This window comes from Hippopotamus amphibius, chromosome 6 (genome assembly GCF_030028045.1).
Source record: "Hippopotamus amphibius kiboko isolate mHipAmp2 chromosome 6, mHipAmp2.hap2, whole genome shotgun sequence".
Taxonomy (NCBI): Eukaryota; Metazoa; Chordata; class Mammalia; order Artiodactyla; family Hippopotamidae; genus Hippopotamus; species Hippopotamus amphibius.
The window spans coordinates 122816102-122833815 of NC_080191.1; the positions used below are offsets into that span (position 1 = coordinate 122816102).

The 17714-nt window shown below is 47.8% G+C and overlaps 1 protein-coding gene across 1 annotated transcript; it reads left to right on the forward strand.

Annotated features, from left to right (window-relative positions):
- Nucleotides 1-12698: 12698 nt before the first annotated feature.
- CHST2 (carbohydrate sulfotransferase 2) lies at nucleotides 12699-17505 on the forward strand. The gene is made up of 2 exons (XM_057739144.1): nucleotides 12699-13448; nucleotides 13552-17505. Exon 2 carries the CDS (start codon nucleotides 13737-13739, stop codon nucleotides 15327-15329), a length of 1593 nt encoding a protein of 530 aa, XP_057595127.1. The 5' UTR covers nucleotides 12699-13448; nucleotides 13552-13736; the 3' UTR covers nucleotides 15330-17505.
- The last annotated feature ends 209 nt before the right edge of the window (nucleotides 17506-17714 follow it).

Consider the following 17714-nt stretch of genomic DNA (forward strand, 5'->3'; position numbering starts at 1 on the left):
TATGAGATAGGTGTCCAATGTCATCTTTTTCCGTATGTGCATTCAGTTGTCCAAGCATCATTTATTGAGAGACTGTCTCTGTCCTGCCCTTTTGCAGTGGCAACTTTGTCACAGTTCAGGTCCATATATGCATGAATTTGTAATGGAGCTACCTGGTCTATTTCAGTCCATGGTCTATTTTTCTGTTCCTGTACCAATATCACACTGTCTTAGTAACAAGAGCTTTATACCAAGCCTTTTTTTTTTTTTTTGATCTTTATTGGAGTATAATAGCTTTACACTATTGTGCCAGTTTCCGCTGTACAACCAAATGAATCAGCTGTATTTATACATATATCCCCATATCCCCTCCCTCTTGATCCTCCCTCCCACCCTCCCTACCCCACCCCTCTAAGTCATCAGCAGTCATCGAGTTGATCTCCCTGTGTTAGGCAGCTGCTTTCCACTAGTTATCTATTTTACATTTGCTAGTGTATAAATGTCAATACTACTCATTCACTTTGCCCCAGCTTCTCCTCCCCCTCCCCCACCCCCATGTATACCAAGTGTTGATATCTGCAACAGCAAGTCTTCCTACTTGTTCTTTTTTGTAGTTTGCTTGGCTTTTCTTGGCCCTCTACATTATATATCCACTGTGAATGAAAAATGGTGCTTGCCTTATCAGTAAACAAAGGATGCTGCAGCCATCAAGCCATTACAGCTGCCCCTGATGAGGGAACACAGGATGGAGACAAACAGGCTGCCCACTGCCACGGTCTCAGCCACGGAGGTCCCCCCCTATGGTGCACCCTGAGGGGATTCAGGCTGGGAAAGCACAGGATACTGGCCCTACCTAGATAGCTAAGGTGCATATCAAAGGAATGATTTCAATGAGCCCAGACTCTTACATCTTCCCATACATAGGAAAGCGCTAAATGCATGAACTTGAGGTGGCTTTCTTTAATTAACAGTAATCTTTTAAGGTTGGACTACCTTGTGTTTTGCTGCAAAAACCCCTATACATCCTAGCTCCTCCCCTACCTCTTCGAGACAGTCTCTCAGAGTTACCTGAGCAGCTGCATCCCAGGCTTAAGTCCTCAGTTTTGTCTGCCAAATGAAACATAATTCTCAACTTTTAGGTTGTGCATTTTTTTTTCAGTTGACACCACCAACTTTTGTAGTAAGTGGGCGTGCTAATCCGAATGACCAAGTCTGTCACTAATGGAAGCAGTACCTTCTGAGCGGAACATTTTTAAGGATTTGGACATGTCACCCCAAATGGCACTCCAGAAAACGCAATACAAATGTGCACCCCCGAAGCAGGTGAGAACAAGATTTAGCATGGAGAAAGACTATTTATATGTTTTGTGATTTAATTTAGGTGGTGGTATAATGTTGACCTCATGCCTCTAGTAGCTGCTTAAAAAGTATGTGCTGCATGTATGAAGCTTTTGCGTGAATAGAAATGCCAAATGTGATGGCAAGCAGAATGTGTTTTCCCTTCTCATTGTAACTGCATGTGTGGTACCCGCGTGGCTCTGATGTTTGAAAATAATTGATTATATACTCTGAAAAGGAGAACTGGATACACTTAAAAGCAAATTGAGCGCTTTAAAAAGGTCTTGCTTAACTATAAACCTTAACAACAGAAGCGAATTGTATGTATGTGTATAGTTCACAGAAGCGTTTCAATGGAATTATCAGATTTTGGATGCATGGAATTTGCCAGCATCTTTTGCAATGCTCATGAACCTGCAATGGAAATATTTACTGTTAAGTTAATAAGGAAATAGCATGAAGTTGTTTAGTGAGCTGGAGCCAGGGCTGCAGGTTGAGCGAAACTGCTTTGGGTTGCACAGGCTTACACACAAACCCTAAGCAACAGAGAAGCTAGAAACTGGAGGATTACTATTAGACATACAATCCTAAACCGAAATCGGAGCATAGAAACCAACCAGTGGCTCCAATAAACCGCGTGTTTCGTGACCTAACATGAGTGAGTGGGGTTATCTGGCATGCAAGATGGGAAGTGTAAGAAACAAAACCCCCCACTTCTGCCTCTGTTAATGAGCATTCTGACCCTAATCAAATCACACGCAGATCAGGTGCTGTCCACTTGAATCATGTAATCGGAACTTACCACACAGGGGAAGGAATTCACCAGGTAGAATTTGCATTGCACCAGGAAGACCCTGAACTGAACCACTAAATGTGAATGGAGCTGTTAAATGGAGGAAAGTTGCAAAATCAATTGTACTCAAGATGTTTGTACATTCCCTCATTCATTCACTCAACAAATATTCAGTATTTGTTCAATGCCTCCATATGCAAAGCACTTGTGCTAAGTCCTAAAGCAGTTTGAAAGATGTACATGGTGGTATTATAAAATGTTCAGAATGATTTCTTAAGTGGCAATCTGTCTACTTTTGAATTGTTACATTTCCCATAACACACAGTCTTTGTCTTTGAGAAACTTTCAATTTCTGGGGCAGTGTTTCTTAAAGACCAGGAATCCTACCACTCATGGTATGTCAGATTGTTTTCAGGAAAATGAGGAATAATTTTCAACTTCAGTCTGGTGCTGCTTTGTCTTTAATACCTACTTATCTTCCTTTCCTTTTAAAACAAAACAAAAAAGCAAACAAACAAAACCAAAACAAACAAAAACAAAAAGAAACCAGAAACAAAACAGGCTATAATCTAACTAGAATTTAATAATTTCTTTTTGCATTTGTTACATTTGTATTTGGTTACTTTTCATTTGTAAAAAATGATAATGGTTTTGCATTTATAGTGATGATATACCATTTCTATTTAAAATAAATATAGGTTAGCTCTTGAACAGTGAATGAGATAAAATAAAATATTAAATAAACAATAAACAGGTGGTATTTGGACATGACAAGAAGACATGAAAGTGGAAGAGGAATGAGGTTTGGGACACTGCCTGAAGAGAAGAAAGACATGCACACACATCTCTGCTCAGCTAACTCAGTGGTTCAGGCATGAGCTACAGACAGAAAGAGCTCTGGACATTGGATGCTCTTCTTCCTGTAGTAATCATGGAAGGCTCCCTGGAGGAGGCTTTTCAGCCTTGCTATCTATGAATGGAGACTAGCATTGGAGCCAAGGGTTGTACAAAATAGGGGGAATGGCTGTGAAAGCCTGAGGGTCAAGGTGTATGCTGCAGTTGACAGTGGTTCCCCCACTTTAGTGCATCAGCATCATCTGGAGGGATTTTCCAGGACCGCACCCTTGGAGATAATGCTTCTGTGGGTCAGCGGAGGGGACTGTTTAAACTTTACTTTGAGCAGATCCTTGGACCACAATTTGAAAGGGCCTGTGAATCTAGAGACTAAACACAGAGCTGGAGGTCGTAACCTGTTGAGTATGGAGTCAGCATCCCTCTTGTGGTCATAGACTCGCAGCGTGGCTGGGCTGTGTCCACTTCCCTCATCTCTTCAGGGCAATCCCGGCTAACGTCAGTTTCAGCATGTCTGTATCTCTCAGGTGGCCAATGAGGCTTACACGCATATTTGCTACCAGTTCAGAGGTGTTTTTGTGGGAGAGATAGGGAGGAGAATGGTTGGATGTGGGAAGATGGAGAGAGAAGATCTTTTTTGAGTTTTCTGTTCATGCTTTCTATACAAGCCTCGTGCAGGCTTAGGCATCCAGTGGTCCTTGGAGGACACCATGAAATGAGGATGCTAAAATTCTGCTGGACCTAGCTATTCATGGGCGAAATTAGTGCCTCATTTCCAGTCTTCTTGAAATTTCTATCCTCTGGTGGGAGGTTATAAGGACAAGCATCTGTAAATTGCTTTGAAAGTGAACCATGATTATGCAAACAGACGACATTATCCACCTTTTCCTGACAGCAAGAATCGGTGATGTGGGGAGTCTTGTAGGTAAATAAAGACTTTTTGAATCAGGAGGAATCATGGGATTAGACTAAATGTGAGCCCCCAAAGCACACAGTGCACATTCAGCACTTTGACTTGAACTACCAGATGGGTAATAATCTGTTAGGGGATATTCTGAGTGGGTTATTTAAAAGGATGTAAAAGATGGCTGACCCAGGCTGGGACTGTGGGCAAGCTGTGCGCACATCTGCAGCTACTGAGCACACATTTCTAAGGGTTTCCAGCAGAACATAAGTAAACAATCGCCGGCCTGAGTGATATGGGAGTTTCATAAGAGCCATAAACACCCAAGCTGATGGCCAACATGGTTGGACAAATGCAGCTGTGAGCAGAAACAGTGCCATTCAGCCAAAACATACCAAATGGCACAGACTTTCCTGGGTTCTTCTCCAACACAGCACACCAGGCAGAAGGGCAAAACTTGAGCAGTGGATACCCAAGGGCTCTGATGTGGTGACACCAGCAAAAATGCTGCAAATAGGGGAAGATGTTGTGGCTTTCACATTATTATGGACAGAATTCAACAGGCTAGGGATCCAAATGCTTCCAGAGCAGTGCCATGCGTATTAATTGAGAAGAATTAATTTTCACCAGAGGGAGAGGGCTTCCTTCTGTCGTTAATTCCTCCTGACTATTATTCCCACTTTACTGGCAGTGCCATTCTGTCAAGCGTGACATCACCTGCTATGATGCTGTGCGCCAAACCTTCATTCTCTGGGTACAGAGTCCAGGCAGGGGCAATGGCTACATGGCAGTTCTCCGTAATGAGTATAAAGCAGTGAGCACAGTCTCCTATGCTCTGGGCAGAGGAGATTTGTGGGGAAAAGAACCAGAACATCCATCCTTAAAATGATAATGGAAAAATAAATCTGGACAAACCCAGATGTTTGTCATAAAAATCAAAACAGATAGTTTGGTACAATAAATTTCTGATTTCTTATGTTGTACTGGAATTTCATCGAGTCAATTAGATCCTGAAATAAATGACAAATGGGGCATTGGCTGGAGATGAAGAGAATGATATATTTTCGTATGAAGGATAGGAGTTTAGACATTTATTGGATTGGCATTTGACCTGTGGCATTAAAGTGTAGATTGTCTCCCAAAACTGTAAGTGGGGCACAGATTTGCAGAAGAAACTTTTCTGCATAATAAGTTGTGTCCTAACAATGAAATCTTGCATAAAAATAGACAGCTAACAAGGCGTAGGAAAGGAAATAGTTCAACAAATCAACAAAACATTTTGTGCTCTTGAAATGGATGTGGCAGAAAACCACGCTTAAGCCGAAAGTTTGCTCCTTTGAAGTAAGTAAAGCCACATGTTATGTCGTGACTGAGAAAAGAGAAATCTGTTGAAGGACAAGGATGTATCATCTGAAAACTAATGAGACGTTACATTCTGAGCCAGAATTGCATCCAACTTTTCAGCATGTAACCAGGCAAGATCTGAGCCAATGTATAAGGAGTTGACATAAAGCTTTGGGAATTCAGGACTCAGACTGCCATAGAAGATGAAAGTGGGGTGGAGGGGAGACCAGCTGTAGATCGAGGAGATGCAGAACGAAACCATCTAGGCTGAGACCTACTTTCCTTCTCCAATTTTTTTCCCCCGGTAGAATTTTCTGTCTTGTGACTGCCAAAACAACGTATGCATGAAATTCTACGTTCCCCTTCATTCACCGACACACCATCGAAATTACACACATGAGCACGGAGGTCACTTGTGGAAAATTGCTATGTTTGTGCATAACAGTTTGTCTATACGTTACAAGAATGGAGGTAATGTTGCCCAGAATGGAATTTGCTTTTGTGCGTGGCGACGAGTACCGTGAGACTCAAGGCGTGCCCAAAGCACTCACCTTTCTTCAGAAAAAACTGATGTCACGATGGGTTGCTTGCTACTGTAATTAAGTACAGCCACAGTTTCTTTTTCTTTCTATTTAATGCCAGCAAAGCAGCTTTTTCTATGGCTTCTGGTAAATACGGAAGTTGAGAGTGAAGGACTAGTTCTGGAATTTGTATTCTTTTACTTATTTTTTGTGCCAAGAACATTCCCTCGTGTAGTTGTGCAGGTTATATTCTGCACAAAGCCTCCAGCATCCGCTTGCTGGCTGTGCACCCTGGCCTGGGACTGTACCTGGGGCAGGGACAGTGGGGAGGAGGCATTTCTTATTAACATGTGCGCTAGCAACTGTTCCAGAAGGAGCCTATACTAGCCACCTGATAATCTTATGCAACAGAAAAGGGGATGAAAAACCAGTCCACCCACGTGCATGACCCTAAGTTATTTATTTAAGTGTTCACACCCATTAACACCAGAATGGCTGTTACCAGGCTTCCCAAACTCTAATGTGCAGACCAGTCACTCAGTGATCTTGTTAAAGTGCAGATTCTGATGGAAGCCATCTGGGGCCTGAGATTCTGCATTACGAACAAGCTCTCAGGTGTCATTTATTCAACCGATGCACTGACCACATTTTGAGGAGCAAGGCCCGGGGGACATCAAGACCAATGAATCCCAAGGTCAACTCCCGTCGCGATGGCCTGATCCTCTCTGCTAACCACTGAATCCTCCTCCCATCATTCTGCCCCTAGAAATCTCAACCAGAACACTCCCCACCCTGAAAAAAAAGGCCCTCACCGAAACAGATCCCCAAATATCTTCACCAAAAAGGGGGTAGAAACAGCGATATGGCGTCCTTCTTTCTTGCAGACCCTGGAGTTCCTTCCTCCCTAAGGAGAAGATGCCCTTCACCTGGGGTGGGGGCAGGATCTATTATTTCTAACCACTCTGAGCCATGCTCTGTGCCTTCCTTTTGCACTCACCCTGGCTTTTTCTAGCCTTTCCAGGAGACGTCTATTGTTATTCCACTATTACAGTTGGGAGACTGAGGCCCAAGGAGATGACATACCTTGTCCAAGAATGCAGAACTAGTAAGTACACTTGTAGGGAACTGAATCCAGGGCTGATTTCAGATTCTGTACATGAGCCACTATATCTTTCTTCTCCATCTCAAGGAACTTAATTTCTTCTGTCAATAAAGAGAGGGTTTTCCAATTGACAGCCTTTTATCAGAGACTGTGGCACCTGAGGTAGCAGTGACACTGAAGGCATGGGGGTATTACACGAGACAGCCCTTTATTTGTTTTAAGCAGAATTCTATTACTGCACAGCCACGTGGATGTCCCATGGAGTTTCTACCAGTGTGACATTATCTCTGCTTCCTCATGACACTTGATTTTGGTGACTGGTTGATTATTCTTAAAGGACTTCTGATCATGGACTAAAACCTCAGTGGCAAAGCTTCTCCAGTTTTTCACATGTTGTATTTCAAAAATACAGTGAAAGTCGTTGCTCCTGACTGATTGGGACTGGGTGAGAGATGGGTCCAGAAGGTCCATGGTGAGGGGGTTGGCCATCTCTCAGGGGATAAAGGACACATTAGCCTCCAGGCATCCAACTGTTGGGAGACAGGCTCTCCATGGAAAGAACAGGTTGCTCCAAGGAGCAATTCCTGCAAACTGGAGCTCCAACCTGGGGAGGAGGGCAGGGCTCGGAGCAGGGCATGCTGCATGCCCCCAGTTCAACTCCATTTAGTGTGTTCGTAAGTCACAAGTCCCCAGAAACGGAGGGAGATAATGGAGGGAAATTAAATGATTTTCCAAATGCTGCAAGACCACTTTCTAGCTAAGGATAGCATAAGACACAGCTTTTATGGCTGTTGGGAGATGTTTGGCATGGAGATGTGGAAAGAGTTGACAAAAATGGAGTCTCTTGTATCCAGGCAGTCATTTCTCCAAGAAGCCTCTTCCTAAAAGGGATTCATCTCTATACACTTGGGTATGAGAAATAGCTTCATGAAGCCTGCTGAGAAGAGCCAGCAGGCCAGACTTCAAGTGGTAGATGTAGCCCACACGAAACCACCTTTCCTGAACTGAGCATTGATATCATGACATTAGATTGCATTGATTGGGCTTATAAGAATCAGCACCTTCGGCCCCAACTCTCTAGTTGTTTTTATTGTAGATTGTAGAGATATATTTAAGGAGATAGTACATTTTTCATACGGCATAATTCCTTTTTAAGGACCCATGGTAATTAGCCAACAAATATTCACTGAACGCTTATATTCCAGATATGGTGCTAGTATTAGGAATACACCAGTGAACAAGGACATCATAAGAATGAATACAAAGAAGATAAACTATTTTCTTAGTTTTCTGTGTCAGGCAACGCTGTCAGTCTCCGGAGCAACTTTCCGTCCTTACAATGCCTGTTAGAAAGTTCAGAGCCTTTTTTTTTTTTTTTTAATATTTATTTATTTGGCTGCACTGGGTCTTAGTTGTGGCACGTGGGATCTTCATTGCTGCGTGTGAGATCTTTGTTGCTGCGTATGAGATCTTCGTTGCAGCATGTAGCATCTTTAGTTGTGGCATGCGGGATCTAGTTCCCTGACCAGGGATCGAACCTGGGCCCCTTGCATTGGGATCATGGAGGCTTAACCACTGGACCACCAGGGAAGTCTCAGAGCCAGTTTTTGGACTCATCTCTTGCAATTGCACAGGACCTCATGAAATGAATTGTACAGACCACACCCCTGGCTTCATGTTATTTTTCCCTTTGATCAATTTTCTTGTGCTTATCTTTGTGGGCTACCTCACATTCCTACTATTTTTTTTTGAATGGGGGTTAAAATTAAATAATAATAACAGAGCCCAGCAGATCAGGTGTTATGAGTGAGCAGCCCAATCAGTGTTGGTGTGAAATAATAAGAAATATACATATGTTGGTCTCTGTCCCTGGTTCCAAGCACAGGATTCCTAAAACCCTTGCAATTTCCTAAGCGATAAGAGTACCAGAAGCATCTTTTGTTCTAACGAGGTGACTGTGGGTGGGCTCCTGCGTGGCTCCTGGGCGAGGGCTGGTCATGAGAAAGACCAAGTCATATTAGAAACTTAGAATTTTTCGCCCAGCCCCCATTTTGCAGCAAAGGAAGAAGGGCTGGAAATGGAGTTAATCATTTGTCATGACTACATGAGAAGCCTTCACACATTCCAGCAGTAGGAGGTTCAAAGAACTCCTCGCTGGTGAACACATGTTGGTGATGGGAGAGTGGTGAGCCCAGAGAGGGCGTGCAAGCTCCGTGCCCCTTCCTACATACCTTGCCCTGTGCATCTCTTCCCTCTGGCTGTTCATCTAAATCCTTCATCATATCCTTTTATAACAAACCAATAAATGTAAGTAAACTTTTCCGAGTTCTGTGATCTGTTCCAGCAAATTAATTGACCTTGAGGAAGGGGTCGTGGGAGCCTCTTACTTATGACCGATTGGTCAGAATCCCAGGTGACAAGCTGGATGTGCGATTGGCATCGGAAGTGGGGGCAGTCTAGTGGCATGGAGTCCTTACCCTCTGGGATCTAACACTACCTGCAGGTAAATAGTGTTAGAATTCAGTTGCTGGACACCCAGCGGGTGCCGCAGAATTGCTTGGTGTGGGGGAAAGAATTTACACATTTGGTGACCCAAAGTGTCAGAAGTGAAGTGCGTAGTACAGTGTTCTGCAGAGTAGAAAGACACAGGTGGGAAACTGTGGGTTTTTCTAATCCAGTTGATGATGAATAAGGCCAGGGAGAGCTGTGAGTGGTGAGGTCACTGGTGCTGATGTAGAGGATGGGCTGGAGTTCCTCAGGATGACTGGTGGCTACACACTGGAGTTTAAAGCTGGGAACTCGAAAGAGTTCTTTCATACTCATAAGACTCTTCGGGCTATTTCCTTTTTTTTGACAGTTACAGCAACGCCCCCCACCCCCCAAACCTGACTATTTCATTTCAGTTTTTAAACAAAATTAAGCAGAGTGGTTACCTCTGGAGGTTCTTGGGCTCTGTGATGGGTACCTGAGTATTCATTATATTATTTAAAATTATATAAAAAAGAAAAGGCCCACCCTTGGACGAATGACGGCAGCTTGTTTTAAATCAAGGATTATGATTAATCCAATTCCGTGCACTCAGGTTCCACTGAAAATGTGTATTTGCTGAAATGATGAGTGACTGAATCTATCTTGGTGCCAGGAGCAGGCATTTCCCAGAGGGCACGTTTGTAGCTCTGCAGTGACGCGCACAGGCCTGGCAGGGAACGGACCAGGTAACCCAACCTTACATCTTTTCCTGATTCAAACGACAGAGGAAGGTCTGGGAAGATCTCTCTGCCACGTTCCACAAGCTGGGCACTGGGCCTACAGCACCCCAGCATGTCAGGCCTCCCTATTTGTGCAGGATTAGGTAAATGCCACAGCAAGTTTCCAACAGCCGTTTCCCTTCCACGTCCCAGACCACAGAGAATAGACTGCGGAGCATCACGGAAAAGACTCTGAATTGCAGTAAACCCAACAGTGAGCTGAACTTAAGGACAGCCCTGTGGCCTGCCTGGCTCCTCTGGCAACGAAATTATGTCACTTAGATGTCTGGGTCATTACTATGCTAAAGGGATAAGGGAATTAAAATGAAAGGACTTCCTGAACCAACAGGAAGGCATTATCAAGTCTTTGGATGTCACTAGTTGTGACGAAGTTTGGAATTAATCATGACATGGTGCAAAATGGTAAATATGTGCAGGCACAGAGAGGGTGGAGATCTGGAACCTGTGAATTGATGCCAGGGGAGCACTCACTGTGGGGCATCTGGCAAATGGAGTTACTATTTTGCCAACTTCAGGAAAGTGTTACAGAATGGCAGACAAAATTGTTTCTATGCAAACAATAGTTCAAAAGAGGGTCCTTACATCAAATAACTGCAGTTCACCCGCTTTCTGAGTAACCATAAAGCCAGGGACTACATTTTAAATATTAGACATTATTTTTCTTGTAACCAAGCTGAGTACTAACGCTGAGATGATCTCGCCTTCCAACTCCCTCTCTTCCATCAGTCTTTTAATGTGTCAATATCACTTCGGTTTTCTGGGGAAAGGGTAGTGGGAAGAAGGGAGAGGGATTCAGACAGCAGGGGAAGAGAAGTGGGTGGGCCCAGAAATGGAGAGATGGCAAGTCACACCATTAAACTATCACCTTTGTCTGTAAACAGGGATTAAAAATGTCTCTCTGTCCTCACAAGCTCCCAGTTGGGAAGTTGAGAAAGCTGCGTAAAATTCGTCCTCTATACTCCCTCCCTCCATTTGCATAAAATCTGTCCCAGAAACGTCTCACCCTTACTCTTTATCAGAACCACGGTGGTGGTGGTGGGGGGGATTATCTGAACTCACCCTGTGGCATTATGGATTTTTCTGGAAAACGAGGCTAAGTCAAGTTCTTGAAACATTCTACCCTGAAAACTGATATGAATTAAGTTACCTTCTAAGACTCCTTGAACTCCGAAGATTCGTACTTCAGTAAGACTCACTGAAGAATAATGGTGCAAACAACATTTTAAATTTAGACAGATCTTGCTGAGAAAGGCTGCCCAAAATAGTACAAAGATAAATTTGCAGTAACTTTGTCAAACTTCTAAAAACTCCATCAGGGCAGGAGGTAGCAAAACGCCTCCAGGAGATCAGTCTGTTACCGGAGACCCATTAGTTTCAAGACCCGTCGCTATTTGTAGCAACACAGCCCAGGGCTCAAGTGAGGTTTAAACATCTGGGTATCTAATTCCGCATTACCGTTCAATTACTGGAGGCTATTATAATTGTCCCCATTTTGCGGATGAAATTGATTTATGGCTTAGTCCCCTTTGGTGAGAGAGAAAGAGAAAGAGAGAGAGAAAGAGAGAGAGAGAGAAAGAGAGAGAGAAAGAGATAGAGATACAGAGACAGAGAGGCAGAGACGGGGGGCGGGGGGAGGGAGGGTGAGCGAGCTGTTCCTCGTTATCTTAAAAAAGTACTTAAACCAACTAAAAATGATCTACTTCCAACAACTGCGTTTCCTTTAGGGTCAAATCGTTTGATTTCATCTCTAAAACCAAGAAGAAAACAAGTATTTTACTGTAAATTGGAACAAAGAGTCACCCCCCGACCCCCTCAATTCCTGAGGACGTCAGTCACCACGGACATGTCGTTACGGGCGGGGACTGGGAGGGCATCTGCTGGGGGCGTTATAAAACCGAAGGGGCCCTCTGCAAAGGTGGAGTAAAGCGGGGAGAAGACGCCCCGCCGGCATACTCCTCCGGAAAGTTGAAGCGTCTTCTTTGACCCCGGGGTCAGAAAGATTTATTACTTCCTCGGTGCGGGAGAAAGCTCAGGCCAGCTGCAACGGGCGAGCCGGGAGTGGGAAGTCTGAGAGCCGCGCTCGGCGTCCTCGGCGCGCTCCGGGTCGCGGGTGCGTCCTCAGTTCCCGGAGGGACCCGGCGGTGCCGACCCCGGAGGGAAGAGCGGAGTGGGAGGCCACTGGGGATTTCTGCCCAAACTTTATCACCAACTCTTTCCTAGAGCAAAAATGTGCGGATGAGCCCGGCGGCGGCACGCAGAATCCAAGTTTCCCAGAGGTCGGGGAGCCCGAGCGCTCCGAACCCCCGCGCCCGTACCCCGGCACTTGGCACACGCATTGCTACGGCCTACGGCCTCCGCCCTCCGCCGGGCGGATGGCAGCCCACGCGGCGCTGCTGTAAGTAGGGTCCCGCATCTCCAACCCCCAAGGCGGCGGCGGCAGGAGCCGGGCGCTGCGAGGAAGGCGGGCGGGGGACGCGCGGAGGAGGAGGGCAGCGCGGCGAAGGGGAGGAGCCGCAGCGACAGACGGCGGCGCGCACCAACCCGGCGCCTGCTGGTAGGAGCCGCGCAGAGGATGGCCCGAGCGCGTTGCAGCTGCTCGGCGTAGGGAGAGTCGGGTAGCAGCATCCTCCCGGGCGCCGCTTTCGTGCGGCGGCTGCAGCGGCAGCGGAGGGGGTTTTCTCTGCTCGGATTCCTCGTTGGCCCGAAGAGGCTGGTGCCGGGGGCGGGGCGGGCAAGGGAGCGCTGTGGACCCCGGCTCGTTTGCCTATAGCCGTGTGTGTAGGGGGTTTCCGGGCCAGTCGGAGGCCGAGGAGCGGCGGGGGCTGCCGGCAATGCCCGCCCGGGCATCCTCCGGGTGATGAAAGAAGCAGCTGCCGCCGCCGCCGCTGCAGGGTCGCGCTGCACCCCATCTACCGCCGCCGGAGAGATGGGAAGATTCGGGGCGCGGAGGCCGAGAGCAAGAGAGGCGGAGCCGCTTTGCCGGGAGCTCGGTCCCGTATAACACCCCCCCCCCCCCCCCCCCCCCGGCCAGCTCTACCCTCCAGAGCGAGGAAGGAAGCTACGGTCCCAGGAGGGCGGCGGAGACGCCGCTGGAGCCGGGCGCGCTGGACTCAGCGGAGCGCAGAGCAGGGCTTCGGGCCCGGTGAAAGTTTCCTTTCCCGAGCCGCAGGGCGCCCACTGCCCGGAAACTCTGCCCAGGGCTTGGGCTGCCGATTCCCGCGGCCCCCTCGGAGGCGCGGGGACCCCGGGCGGAAAACAGCGTTCGAGAAATCGAGGAACGAGTGACAGCAGGACTGACCGCCGGGCTTTGCTCCCGGGCCGCTCCGGGGTGCGCCCGCAGCTCCAGGTGAGCGGGGGAGCCAGGCAGACCAGAGGGTGGGCGTTACTTCGGGGGAGGAGGCGGCTGGGGAGGATTGGGGCGCACCCTCTTACTCCGCTTCCCCTCGCAGGTCCTTCTCGGAGCCGCTGCCATGGGAGAGCCAGCCCTGGGCGCCGGGGACCAGCCGCCGCTGCTGCCGCTACGCCCGCCTCGGAGCCGCGGCCCAAGTCCCAGCTCCCGAAGCCGGGCCGCTGCGTCCGCTTCCCGGGTTGCAGGGCCGCCTCCGCCGCGCTGCCGGCCCGGGTTGTGCCTGTGATGAGCCGCAGCCCGCCGCGAGCCCTGCCCGCGGGCGCGCCTCCCCGGTTGCTCCCGGCCGCGCCTGCCGCCGGGCCGCGCGCCCTGCTCCCGCCGTGGCCCCGGCGCCCGGGTCGCCGCTGGCCCGCGTCCCCGCTCGGAATGAAGGTGTTCCGCAGGAAGGCGCTGGTGCTGTGCGCGGGCTACGCGCTGCTGCTGGTGCTCACCATGCTTAACCTCCTGGACTACAAGTGGCACAAGGAGCCGTTGCAGCAGTGCAGCCCCGACGGGCCGCTGGGTGCCGCGGCGGGGGCGGTTTCGGGCGGCTGGGGGCGCCCGGGGCCTCCTCCGGCCTTGCCGCCCCGCGCACACACCCGCTTGGATCCCCGTACCCCGTACCGCCCGCCCGTCGGCGCCGTCGGGGCGGCTCCGGCAGCCGGGGCAGGGGCGGCGGGGGTCGCAGCCCCTCCCGGTAATGGTACTCGGGGCACGGGGGGCGGCGGGGACAAGAGGCAGTTGGTGTACGTGTTCACCACGTGGCGCTCGGGCTCGTCCTTCTTCGGCGAGCTTTTCAACCAGAATCCTGAGGTGTTCTTCCTCTATGAGCCAGTGTGGCACGTGTGGCAGAAACTGTACCCAGGGGACGCGGTTTCCCTGCAAGGGGCGGCGCGGGACATGCTGAGCGCTCTCTACCGCTGCGACCTCTCGGTCTTCCAGCTGTACAGTCCCGCTGGCAGTGGGGGGCGCAACCTCACCACGCTGGGCATTTTCGGCGCGGCCACCAACAAGGTGGTGTGCTCGTCGCCGCTTTGCCCCGCCTACCGCAAGGAGGTCGTGGGACTGGTGGACGATCGCGTGTGCAAGAAGTGCCCGCCGCAGCGCCTGGCGCGCTTCGAGGAGGAGTGCCGCAAGTATCGCACGCTGGTCATCAAGGGTGTGCGTGTCTTCGACGTGGCCGTGTTGGCGCCACTGCTGCGCGACCCGGCCCTGGACCTCAAGGTCATCCACCTGGTGCGAGATCCCCGCGCTGTGGCCAGCTCGCGCATCCGCTCACGTCATGGCCTCATTCGTGAGAGCTTGCAGGTGGTGCGCAGCCGGGACCCCCGAGCGCACCGCATGCCCTTCCTGGAGGCCGCTGGCCACAAGCTGGGCGCCAAGAAAGAGAGCATGGGGGGGCCGGCAGACTACCATGCCCTCGGTGCCATGGAGGTCATCTGCAACAGCATGGCCAAGACGCTGCAGACGGCGCTGCAGCCCCCTGACTGGCTGCAAGGCCACTACCTGGTGGTGCGGTACGAGGACCTGGTGGGGGACCCCGTCAAGACCCTACGGAGAGTGTACGACTTTGTGGGGCTGTTGGTGAGCCCCGAAATGGAGCAGTTTGCTCTCAACATGACCAGTGGCTCAGGCTCCTCCTCCAAGCCTTTCGTGGTGTCCGCTCGCAATGCCACGCAGGCCGCCAACGCCTGGCGGACTGCCCTCACCTTCCAGCAGATCAAACAGGTGGAGGAATTTTGCTACCAGCCCATGGCAGTTCTGGGCTACGAGCGGGTCAGTAGCCCCGAGGAGGTCAAAGACCTCAGCAAGACCCTGCTCCGGAAACCCCGGCTCTGAGAGGGGTTCCCGGGAGACCTGACTCCCTGTGGAGACACCCACAGAAGGACTGTGGTGTGTTTCAACATAAACAGCCCAGATCCAAACTGAGGAAGCCCACATATTCTATTATAGATACATAATATAAATAACCACACAGGCACTTGCTGTCAGTGTTTCGAGTCATTGAATTTCAAGGAACAGCCGCAATACACACACATCTCAGAAAAGGCAAGACTTGAAAGTTCTGACCAGCTGCCCCTCCTCGTTTCTTCTGTCTTTTCTTCCTTTCTTACCCTCTCCCCGTCCTGCCTTCCATTTTGAAGTGGGATGTTGATTAAATCAAGATCCAGTAACCCAAATCTTGTTTACAAAATTTTCGTGGTGTCTGTGAACATGTAGAAGAGTCATTTGGTTGGGGGTGGGGAGGATGGGTGGAGAAAGGGGAAGTAGTCCAGGAGCAAAAGCCCCATTGGGCGTGCTAAACCAAGGAGGCATCCTTCTAAAGTAGACTTTTGTGTAAAAAGCAAAGGTTATATGTGAGTATTAATAAAGAAGGTAATAAATAATACTTTTTTTATATTTGCCTCCATTACTTTGCATTTACCTGTGTTTCGTCCTGTGCAGCTTCAGACAGAATCTGCTTCCCCTCCCCTCCCCCCCTTTTCCTGTCTGTTTCCTAGAAAACAGCTAAGATGGGTGGGAGCAACGTCTGACTCCTTGATAAGAACCTTGGAGTTGTTTTCTCCCATGTAAATCACAGCCTGTCAGGTGCCCAGGAATGGGAACAAATCCTCAGATGCTAAACGCAAAAACCAAGCAGGGCAGTGGAGGAAAAAGCATGGCGCTACTTTCCTGTTCCACTTGGAGCACAGAAATGAAGAAGCAATCTCTTGAGGATTTGAAGGCATTCGGTTTCGATTACTCTTTTTAACACTGGGAAACCTTGAAGCAGAGACCAATGTTTTGGTTCTGAGGTTCAGAAAAAGGACTTTTTAAAAAAGAGAAGTATGTAGTTCAAAAAGCTTCTGATGATAAGAACACAAGCCTCAGAAATTAGTGTGAATGTTTTGTTGGTAACGGTAGCAAGTTCTCTGGTTAGAAAAGTGACAGAAGTATTTGAGTTGGGAGTGTTTTTCTGCCTCTGACACAGTCCATGGAGGCATATGAAAAGGGAAGTTTGATCTGAGGACCATAAGGGTGCCCACGGGCTGTCCCCCTTATTGCTCGCTGCCCATCCAAATTAGTGCAAAAGAGAATGTGAATTTATAATGCTTTACTTAGGATGCTGTGGGGTATGCTGCTTTTCTTTATCCTGTTTCCTGAAAATAAAATTGCGAAGAAGCTACATGTAGCTGACAGTATGTAGCTTCAACCAAGAGCTTCTCTTAGATATTAAAATAAATTATGGGGAAGAGGAAATGAAAATGAATTATGGTTAGTATGCTGGATTTTGAGATTCGTTATTTTCCAGGGACAAAAAACCATTGCAGTTTTCCTGTGGTGGTAATGGTGTTGCTGCTGTCCTGAGCCCGTTTGTACTGAAGCATTCTGCAGAATGTTGTATTATGATAAGAAGTTGTGAAGCCTAAATAGGAACAAGAGAGTGTAGTTATATATTACATTAAATATGGTACAAATTCAAGTTCATCATAACTTTATTTTACTGTAATTTATTGTGAGATTTGTGTAAGCCAATCTGTATAGGCTAAATGCTGAGGATTTCATTTTAAGGAAAATACAATGAAAAGGAATATGTACATGGGAACTATTTTAACACAAGATGATTCTTAAGTATTGATATAATTTTCATTGCAATGTGAAATTTAACTACACTTAAGAATTCTGAGATAAAGAAGCACAGAGGTTAAAAAAAGGATGTATTTAGCAGTGGATTTTATAATATTCTAGAATGGTTGTTTCTTAATTTACTAAAATTGTTTATAGTATTGTGTTTATTAAGGCAGATTACAGCTATAGCACATTGATCATGGTTTCTATGGTATTTTCATGGTAGCGTCTATGCTGAATTATCTTCAGCAGCAGTCGAATATTTGTAACAGCTTTAATTTAAGAATACTTTAAAAGTAAATGAACAAAATAAATATTAATGTTGGATGACTAGCGATGAAATAGGTTTAGCAGGAAATTAAGACAGCATCATTAAAAAGCAACCATTCTAAATAAAAGAACCATTCAAAAACAAATTTCATGTGGCATTAGAATCAACTCTTTTCACTTAATCACAGTAAAATTCATGCTTAGTTTTTGAGTGAAGGATTTTTAAGCAGTTGAATTCATTCTTCTTTCTGGATAGCTAAGGACTTTGATTGCGTTAAAGTGGAATCACGATGGTTTTGGATCCTGTATGTAAAAAATGTGAGATGCCAGGTAGAGGCTTTGCAG

Bases quoted from the DNA above. Each gene is read 5' to 3' on its own strand.
- CHST2 (XM_057739144.1), top strand. From the start codon at position 13,737: ATGAGCCGCAGCCCGCCGCGAGCCCTGCCCGCGGGCGCGCCTCCCCGG.